General features: G+C 41.1%; 1 protein-coding gene across 3 annotated transcripts in view; it reads right to left on the bottom strand.

Moving 5' to 3' along the window:
* Positions 1-2,109: 2,109 nt before the first annotated feature.
* Positions 2,110-9,830, bottom strand: part of pomgnt2 (protein O-linked mannose N-acetylglucosaminyltransferase 2 (beta 1,4-)) — a 9,201-nt gene continuing 1,480 nt past the window's right edge. For 2 of the 3 annotated variants that reach the window (XM_019895086.1, XM_019895087.1), the window contains exon 2: positions 2,110-4,051. In XM_019895086.1, the coding sequence (XP_019750645.1) occupies positions 2,204-4,051 (1,848 nt within the window). In that variant the 3' untranslated portion in view covers positions 2,110-2,203. Of the gene's footprint in view, positions 4,074-9,830 lie in introns of all 3 variants that reach the window. The other variant, XM_019895088.1, reaches the window with a different exon arrangement.

The raw sequence follows: 9,830 nt of genomic DNA, 5'->3' as shown, positions 1-9,830 counted from the left end.
GTGCGTGCTTCAGCGCGAACATGTACGCAAGCGCGTTTTTTGATTTCAACCAATCAGCGCCGACGCAAATGACGTCATACACGACAACAGCTAAACTAAGCCAGCCGAGACGACACTCGAAGTCGGACGGACACAATTTTCTGCCAATCTGTGTTTTTCCCTTTTTGGCCAAATATATTTTTTACGACAACTGTCTTGTTGACGGCGTCTTTTATTCGTTCCACTGGGGTTTAGCAGGTGTGTTTATAAAGAGACGAAAATTGTTTGGGGACTATCCCCCACGTTCTAGTTGAGATGGTATAACCCAAGAGGCAAAATGACGCTTGCTACTGTTGTTGCGAGTTGCCATTCGTTCTACTAAACCATTAGTCAAACGCCATCATGCCTTCTGTTGTTATTACACAAACAAAAATCTCTTTACTGTTACTAGTGTTAGTGCCTCAATATGGCTACGCTCGTGAAAGCAATACAACGAACTCAAACGCGTCTTCGTTCAATGTTGTCAACTAATATCCGGATTATGCAAATTTTCCTCAATTCTCCGGAGAAATTTTCATAAAAATTTGAAAAACCCGGAGGACTTTCATCTCTGAATAGCATAAAAATGCTAGACCAAGTCTGAAGACATCTACATGGACCCAAGAGTGTACCTGAAGATTTTGAAAAGGAAGTGGACAGAACCAAGATTTAAGTGCTAGAAATGACATGGCAAAGGAAAAACATTCAAGGGGGCCAGGGAAGAAGAATCAGCTTCTGCTGGGTATAACTCAGTCCAGATTTAAAGGATGACATCAGGTTCAGTGAGGTCTACGGAGGAAGGCAACATTTTTCTCATTTGGTTATTCGGGTGACCTCAAATTTATTGAGGTCAGCAGGATTGCTGGATTATTTCAAGTATTATTCTGAACTGTTACTTGGAATATTACCCTTACATGTCAACCATCATTTATTATTATCTTTTTAATATTACCCTTAGATGCTGTATATTATTCTTACACATTACTTTTGAACATGACTTGTTATTTCTGACGTTAATATTGAGTGATTACTCTTAAATTTTATTCTCAGAAGTATTCTACTCAAGTAATAAATCAAGATTAGCCCTTTCATATTTGGCTACCATAACGGTTTTATATACAGTGGTAGATAAGTTCTTTACTTCTTCCTACTCCCTTGAACATAATAACTGTGTTGAATGATGACTAATTTCTCTTTCCTCTTTTATTTACCTTATTTTCTGTCAAATTATTACTGTATATGTTTTATGTTCAATAAACAAAAAACAAACAAACAAACAGTGTAATATATACTGTATACACACACACACACACACACACACACACACACACATGGTCCTATCGGTTCCGATCCTGGAGGCAGCAAAAACGAAAGATATTTTGGAACATTGCAGAAAAAAAATAGTCGTCAGAGTTTGTGTGACTTCTTTTGCTGGTCTGGATCTGTTTGTAGATTTGTGTGGGAGCTGCTAATCAAGCCCGAGAGCTTTTTTTTTTTTTTTACATTATCGAACCGAGTGCGGTAATTATAAATTAATATTAACGTAGACCTAAATGACTAAGGTAAAATACAGACACCAAACCAATCGACCCCTGAGTTTAGGTGTCAAACTCAAGGCCTGGGTGCAGCTCCGGCCTGCCACATCATTTTATGTAGCCTGCGAAAGCTTCCATGACCCTTGCTAAAATCGGGACCAAAATCTCAAATTGTCACGTCATAAATAACGTTGAGATTTTGCAATATATTTGATCTTTTTACACTCAATAATTGAACAAATAGTAGACCTGAGTGATTTCTCAACTAGTAATCCATCAATTTGTTTGCATGTAATAATATGAGGAGATGATTAAAGATTTACTGGCTGTCATAATGCCCCTCTGAGGCAAGACTTAACTCCCAAGTGGCCTACGAGAAAAATGAGTTTGACATCCCTGCCCTAGAGGATAAGTGGTACAGAGAATGGATAGGTAGATTAAATCAGAAGGCCACTTAGTCGGTTGTGCCCTACTCAAAACTGCTTCAAATGTAATTACACACCATAATCACACCTCCATTTTGTGTCACAGAACAATCAGTAAATAAAACATGAACTTACATTTTTTAATGTCAAAGACAACAACAAAAAAAAAAAACGATACATACACGATATGTAATCATATTACAAATGGTAGGGCAGAATACTGTCTTAAGTTTTACACACAAGAACATCTGCAAAGGGACCCAGAAGGTTATTGTTGAATATACACCTGACCCATACCAGGTAGGTAATAAAAGGCTTAATGTTTTCTGAAAACGTGAAGTTTTGCTGTTGGATGATATAAGGCATATAAGTGTTTTCTCCTTGCTCTTGAATCCAAACCTCATAATTCACCTCTTTCACTTTAAGGTATTTCAAATTCCACGGTATCTTCCACGAGATTATAAGTTGTGCTTTGTCAGTAGCCTGTACCGAGGTTTGACACTGGGGTTCCCTGACCTTGCCTGGATGAATCTTATTGGCGGGTTTGGACTTGTTAAAACTGAGCCTAGTCTTCATGCCCTCCCTGACAACGTCAAGAAGTGAAGGGATATCGATCAGAGTATCTTGGTAGATTCGGAAGAGCCACTCTGGGTTGCGACAACACAAGTGCCTTGAGACTTCTTGGCTTGACAATATCCGCTCCTGCTCTTGCTTCTCTAAATGAGTTATACCGCCTTGCTCCCAAGGTCTGTCTGGATGGGTAACAGTGTTTTCCTCTTTAGTGTTCCGCCATGAAAAATAATGGAGATCCATGCCTGGAAGTGTAGCAAGTGTTTTGTATGGAGCATACTGCTCTGGATTAATAGCAAAGGGGAATAGTTCGACCACAATAGCTCCTCTGGGGAGAAAAAGTGAGGTGATAAGCTGGGCTCCATGCATGCTCACTAGTATTGAAGCACCACTGATAACCTGTACAATGCTGGGAAAAGATTGTTCCTCCAAAGAAACTTTCAAGACTTTCATCTTGAACTCCTGAGCGAGTGCGATGATTAACTCTGCTTCATTCAACATTAGCCTTGTTGTTGAGCGACTGAACACAACTATGTATTCGTCCTTCTCGCTCTCATCTCCAGCATTACGAGAAGTCTTCTCCACCTCTGCGAATCTTGTGACGTTCATTTTCACCATAAAAGCTTTCGAAAACTGTCGAATCTCATTTCCTGAGACCAAAATGTTAGCCTTGGGCCCTTGTGGCTGAACAAACCCATATTGGTACCAAGTTGTCATCTTAGACACACCAACATAAGATTTAGTAAAACAAATTAGCTTTCCAAAGTCTTTGAGCTGCTCCTTGAGAAGTGGCTGCTTGCTGCTTAAAAGTCGATAAAGATCAAAGTGTGGCCCTTCACCCCAACCCTCCATGAACAGCAAACGTGCGCTCTCTTCCAGGTCTGAATAAAATTTCATCGTATAGAAGGCTGGCAGCAGATCATCATGGAATACGTGCATTATGTTGTCAGGATTAAACCTGTTAAAAATGAACGTTACATCGGGTACGAACACCGGCTTGGACAAGAACTTCAAAGCAGCAGTTGGAAGTTCTAAAAAGTTGAAATACTGGGTATTGTGATCTTCTACTGAAGACATGTCAAGCAAAGCAGGTTGAAATCGTCTGGAACCCAAATTTGGCAACATAACAGAGGCATTTGAATGAAAGAATACAAACTCATCTCCCTCCGTACAGTAGCATAGGTAGTCAAAGCGGCAGATACGATCAGTGTGCATTTTGCTGCTGCACACCATGCGGGTGCCATCCTCATGAAGTGCCTGGAGGGCTCGATGATAGTCTATTTGGGTCTGTGTAAATTCTTGGGACCTCTGCGTCATGTGCAATTCTTCCTCAAGCACGGTAGCGTGTTCTCTTAACTTGGAGTACTCCCAAAGTAAAGCAGCGACCACAGAGACAAGGAGTCCATTAAAAAGTAAACCCCAACTCATTCTGCTGACGACCAGTGAAGTGTGCATCGTTGCCTGTGGTTGAAGATCTTCAGTCGCACCACGACACAAAAACACCTGCTGACAGAAAGAGACGAGACTTGCAAGGGATGGGGAAGATGGGGGGGTAGAAACAGGGGCAGGATATGAGATGAGAGAGGGAACGTGTTTAAAATTGTAGAAATTGTAACACATGGGTTAAGCATGTAGGAATAAAATCCAAACGTGCATAGGAAAGTGTTACAGGACTTCACATAATTCGGGTTGTTTAAAAAAATGCAATGTGATTTCTCAAAGAATAACACTATTCCTCACGTATTTATCCAACTGGCAATGTGACAAGTGTAGAAGAATTCGCTGCGTACTGTGATTTCCTACTTCCTTTATTGCGTTCTCATTACACCCACCTGTGAGGGATTTTTCAGCCAATGTGTTTTACATCATATTAGGAACTGTTATCTCAAAGGTTTACGTTGCTGGCGCCAGCAGAAAGGAGTACAACAGAGGAGGGGCTACTAGTTGTCTGCCTCCTTACACATACCAACTTTTATGACCACGCTGGATCACACTGGATTTTGTCTTTTTTTTGTAACTGTTTAACATGGGTTGTGACAGTCTGTCTCTCATTTACATATTGCCTCCCTATATTCTCATGTCTCGAACGTTTTAAGCGCGCTCTGCGTCGAGATCTAAAAAGTACAGAGGCCCGAATCGATATGGACAAGTTGTGATGTTGGAATAAAGAAAACAGATGATGGAATACTGAGAAGAAAAGACGAAGTGTTGGGTCTTGATTCCATTTTTAGTGAAATAAAAGAACCTGTGTACAAAGGATCGACAAACAGAAATCCCTTTGCACAAGTCACCGCCACCTTGGTGGGGCATTCTAAAGATGATGGAATGAGCAATTCAAAGGGCTCTGATATCCTTCATAACCAATAAAACCATGAATGATCCATCGATTACTAAAGTTCATGACCTACTCTAGTCCCTACTCTGCTCTTTTCATTCAGAGTGCTCAATTTACGTACGCTATTCGAGTTTTTTTAGGTCAAGAGACGCACTTTGAAACATCACCTGGTGACAGTTTATTTTATTGATATTTATAGCTTAAATATTGATATTTAATATCTTGATCATCTTTATGGGCGGCATGGCGCCTGACCGGTGAGCACCTTGGGTTCTGAAAACGTGACCTCTATAAAAGGCCAAAAAAAAGTGTCCAAACATGAAAGAAAACTCAAAACGGAAGACTTACGGTTTGTTTACCATAAGGCTCCATTAGACTCTTTTTCTTTTTGGGTCGAGCTTGGGCTCTAACAAATGCCTTGAACATTTTCCAAGATCTTGTTGAAACATTCAACTGAGGCTGGTCCATTAAAACTTTCTCGGGGGTGCCACTGAGCAGTTTTGTGAAAACCGCAAAATAAACGAAAAAGATTGGTTATTTTGTCATGTGTGATGTGTGCCTAAAAGTTTCATATGTTTGTGCGAATATTTAGATCACGTATCAAACTCAAGGCCCGGGGGCCAAATCTGGCCCGCCAAGGAAATACAAAATGCACTTTTCAAATGACAATTCAAATTATTAAGGCACACAAAAAAAAAAAAACCTTTCTGAACCTCTGTGAAAAAGTAACTGCCCCCTTATGATATCACAAACTAACTGTGACTAACGACAGTTTTGGGAAAGCTGAATTCAATTTGACAGGCAGACCCCAAATTGACACTCACCTGCCTGCCTAAAGTTTTCTAGAATCGCTACAAATTGTCCAAATCCACTCAAAACATCTCATCACGGAAACTAATCAGAATATTTATACACACAAGTGTATGCGGCAATTGCAAAGAAAAGGCAAAGCCGACTGCTCGTATGGTTCGCAGCATGGAATTGTGGAATATATGACTATTTTTAGCACTTAACTGGATGGTGATGCACAGTCAAGAAAGAATCTGAGTGGCCACATGAAACTTGTGGCCACGCAGATGTTTGCAATTAAGCATATTGCATGGGCCATTACCGCAATTGATAATTGTTCAATGAATTGTGCAGCCCTATTGTCAATTGCGTTTTGCCATCCACTGTCTGTCTCTCCATGGTGACCGTCATTGTTGAGAGAACCACTGACACAGGGACATTTTAATCTTGTAATTGTTCTCCTTTTACAAATTATGACATTCTGAACAGGGTTTTATCGATATTTGTGTTACATTTAGGGTTTTATTAGTATAGGAATGTTCCGATAAGACAAAGAGATTTGTATTGTTAAACTTGGCTTTGTGGATTTCACATACGATATTTTAAATGTAATATTTGAAATAGATATTGTTTTCTTCTAGACCGGGGGAGGAAACTCCGCTCTGAGAGAGCTGCGGTCCGACTTGATTGAGACGTTTCCCTCTTCCAACACACCTAATTCAAATAGACAGTGACTTTCATGTACATATGGCATTCCTAGCCAGTGTTAGCTAGGTGGTGCTGTTTCATGCAACCCACTGCTTGGAATTGCACCCTCACTCAGCTTTTCAGTAGGCAATACTAGTATGAGTATGCAAGGCTAATTTCATGTACATACAGCTTTCCTAGCCAGAGTTAGCGAGACACAGTGCTGGTAGAACAGCTCGTATCGTACGTTACATTTCAATACATATAACATTCCCAGTCAGAACGCTCTTGTTTTCGACGTACTTTAATAACCCACCTACATGTTCTTGCCATCAATAACACGCTTTCATTCCAATTAACATAGGAGAAGCCTGAAGTATTCCGTTACAACCTCTGTCACGTTTTCATGACTTCTTAAATGCGTACTTATTAGACGTGCTTTAATTCTCACAAACGTTAAACAGGAAATCCTTTTTGTCTTGATTCTGCGTTGATATTTATTGAAACTACTTTGCGAAGCGAATGACGAATGCACGCTCCCCGCCGGGTGACTGCGGTCAAGCCAGCCTCCACTCGCAAAATTGAAGTCAAGTGAGCCGCCACTGCGATTGTCAGTGCTCTGCATTACGGTAATCTGCCGCCAGCGAGCGGCGTTAGCCACCTTCAAAATAAAAGCGCTTCGACGAATGCATAAACGTCATTTGTTTGCGTGAAAAGAAATTAATAAAAATAGAAAATAAGTAAATTCTTGGCTGTCGGGTAATGATTCACAGAGGAAGAACAAGAACTCTCAGAACAGCACCAATAAGCATTCTCAAGTGGAGATGGAAAATAAAGGCAATGGTAATTCTACATCAATTTCACTTAATATTAAAAAAAAAAAAATCAATCTGGGTGATTGCGCAACCACACCAGGTTGTCGACACACTAGGGCACGCCAGGTATACAACCATAGTACTGGCGTTCAGATCAAATGTTCCATTACCAATTAAAATGCCTCTCAAATATGACATTTTGAGCTCCTCTCCTTATTTCAAAAGATTCTTAAAAATGAATTTCAGTTATCCCTCAATCAAACCAGGCGTGTGGGACACGAGAGCACTCCAGGTATCCAACCAGACCACCCTCATTCCGATCTGATGTCGGCCTCTGAAAAGTGACAAGATGGCCTGCGTTCTGACATGACCTGCATTCGAACATGTTGATCTTTTCGCCCATTTTTACAACATCCTAAAAGAAGGAATACAGCACCCCGGCTCTCCACCCAGACCACCCTCGTCCGGATCCGATGTTGCATTTTCAAATAAAAGGCCTCTGAAAACTGGCATGTTGACCTGATTTCTGACAAGTTGGCCTGGAGGTCTGGGGTTAACTACAGCCCTCCGGCTATCCAACCCGACCACTCTCGTTCGAATCCGATGTTGCATTTGGGAATAAAAGGCCTCCGAAAAGGGAAAATATGACCTTATTCCCGATAAGTTGATCTGAATGCCTAACATGTTGACATTTTCAACCGTTTTGAAAAAAATTCCTAAAAAAATTGAACCTTCGTTATCCCGTGAGGGCTGTATGTCAGGCGATACCTACAGCACTCCCGCTATCCAACCCGACTACCTTTGTTCGAATCCGATGTTGCATTTTGGAATAAAAGGCCTCTGAAATTGGAAAATATGACCTTATTCCCGACAAGTTGATCTGAACACCAAACATGGTGAAATTTTCGACCATTTTGAAAAAATTCCTAAAAATTGAATCTTCGTTATTCCGTAAGGGCTGTAGGTCAGAGGATAACTAGAGCACCCCGGCTATCCAACCCGATCACTCTCGTTCAAATCTGATGTTGCATTTTGGAATAAAAGGCCTCTGAAATGGAAAATATGACCTTATTCCCGACAAGTTGGCCTGAACGCAAACATGTTGACATTTTAAACCGTTTTGAAAAAATTCCTAAAAATTGAACCTTCAGAGACCTTTTATTCCAAAATGCAACATCTGATTCGAATGAGAGTAGTCGGGTTGGATAGCCGAAGGGCTGTAATTACCCCCTGACCTACAGCCCTCACAGGATAACGAAGGTTCAATTTTTAGGAATTTTTTCAAAACGGTCGAAAATGTCAACATGTTTGGCGTTCATATCACCTTGTCGGGAATAAGGTATTATTTTCTCTTTTCGGAGGCCTTTTATTCCCAAATGCAACATCGGATTCGAACGAGAGTTGTCGTGTTGGATAGCCGGGGTGCTGTAGTTATCCACTGACCTACAACCCTCACGGAATAACGAAGGTTCAATTTTTAGGAATTTTTTCAAAACGGTTTAAAATGTCAACATGTTTGGCCTTCAGATCAACTTGTCGGGAATAAGGTCATATTTTCCCATTTTAGAGGCCTTTTATTTCCAAATGCAACATCGGATTCGAACGAGAGTGATCGGGTTGGATAGCCGGGGTGCTCTAGTTATCCCCTGTTCTACAGCCCTTACGGGATAACGAAGATTCAATTTTTAGGATTTTTTTTCAAAATGGTCGAAAACGTCAACATGTTGGGCGTTCAGGCCAACTTGTCGGGAATAAGGTCATATTTTCCCATTTCGGAGGCCTTTTATTCCAAAATGCAACATCGGATTCAAACGATAGTAGTCGGGTTGGATAGCGGGAGTGCTGTAGGTATCGTCTGACCTACAGCCCTCACGGGATAACGAAGGTTCCATTTTTAGGAATTTTTTCAAAACGGGCGAAAATGTCAACATGTTTGGCGTTCAGGCCAACTTGTCGGGAACAAGGTCATATTTTCCCATTTCAGAGGCCTTTTATTCCAAAGTGCAACATCGGATTCAAACGAAAGTGTACGGGTTGGATAGCCGGCGTGCTGTAGTTACCCCCTGACATACAGCCCTCACGGGATAACGAAGGTTCAATTTTTAGGATTTTTTTTCAAAACGATCGAAAATGTCACCATGTTTGGTGTTCAGATCAACTTGTCGTGAATAAGGTCATATTTTCCCTTTTCGGAGGCCTTTTATTCCCAAATGCAACATCGGATTCGAACGAGAGTGGTCAGGTTGGATAGCCGGAGGGCTGTAGTTACCCCCAGACCTACAGGCCAACTTGTCAGAAATCAGGTCAACATGCTAGTTTTCAGAGGCCTTCTATTTCAAAATGCAACATCGGATCCGGACGAGGGTGATCTGTGTGGAGAGCCGGGTGCTGTATTCCTTCTTTTAGGATGTTGTAAAAATGGGCGAAAAGATCAACATGTTCGAATGCAGGTCAGGTCAGAACGCAGGCCATCTTGTCACTTTTCAGAGGCCGACATCAGATCGGAATGAGGGTGGTCTGGTTGGATACCTGGAGTGCTCTCGTGTCCCACACGCCTGGTTTGATTGAGGGATAACTGAAATTCATTTTTAAGAATCTTTTGAAATAAGGAGAGGAGCTCAAAATGTCATATTTGAGAGGCATTTTAATTGGTAAT

The sequence above is a fragment of the Hippocampus comes genome, unplaced genomic scaffold, assembly GCF_001891065.2.
Source record: "Hippocampus comes isolate QL1 unplaced genomic scaffold, H_comes_QL1_v1.1 scaffold146, whole genome shotgun sequence".
Taxonomy (NCBI): Eukaryota; Metazoa; Chordata; class Actinopteri; order Syngnathiformes; family Syngnathidae; genus Hippocampus; species Hippocampus comes.
Note: the sequence above shows the minus strand (reverse complement) of the source record. Positions and strands in the feature narration are given on the sequence as shown.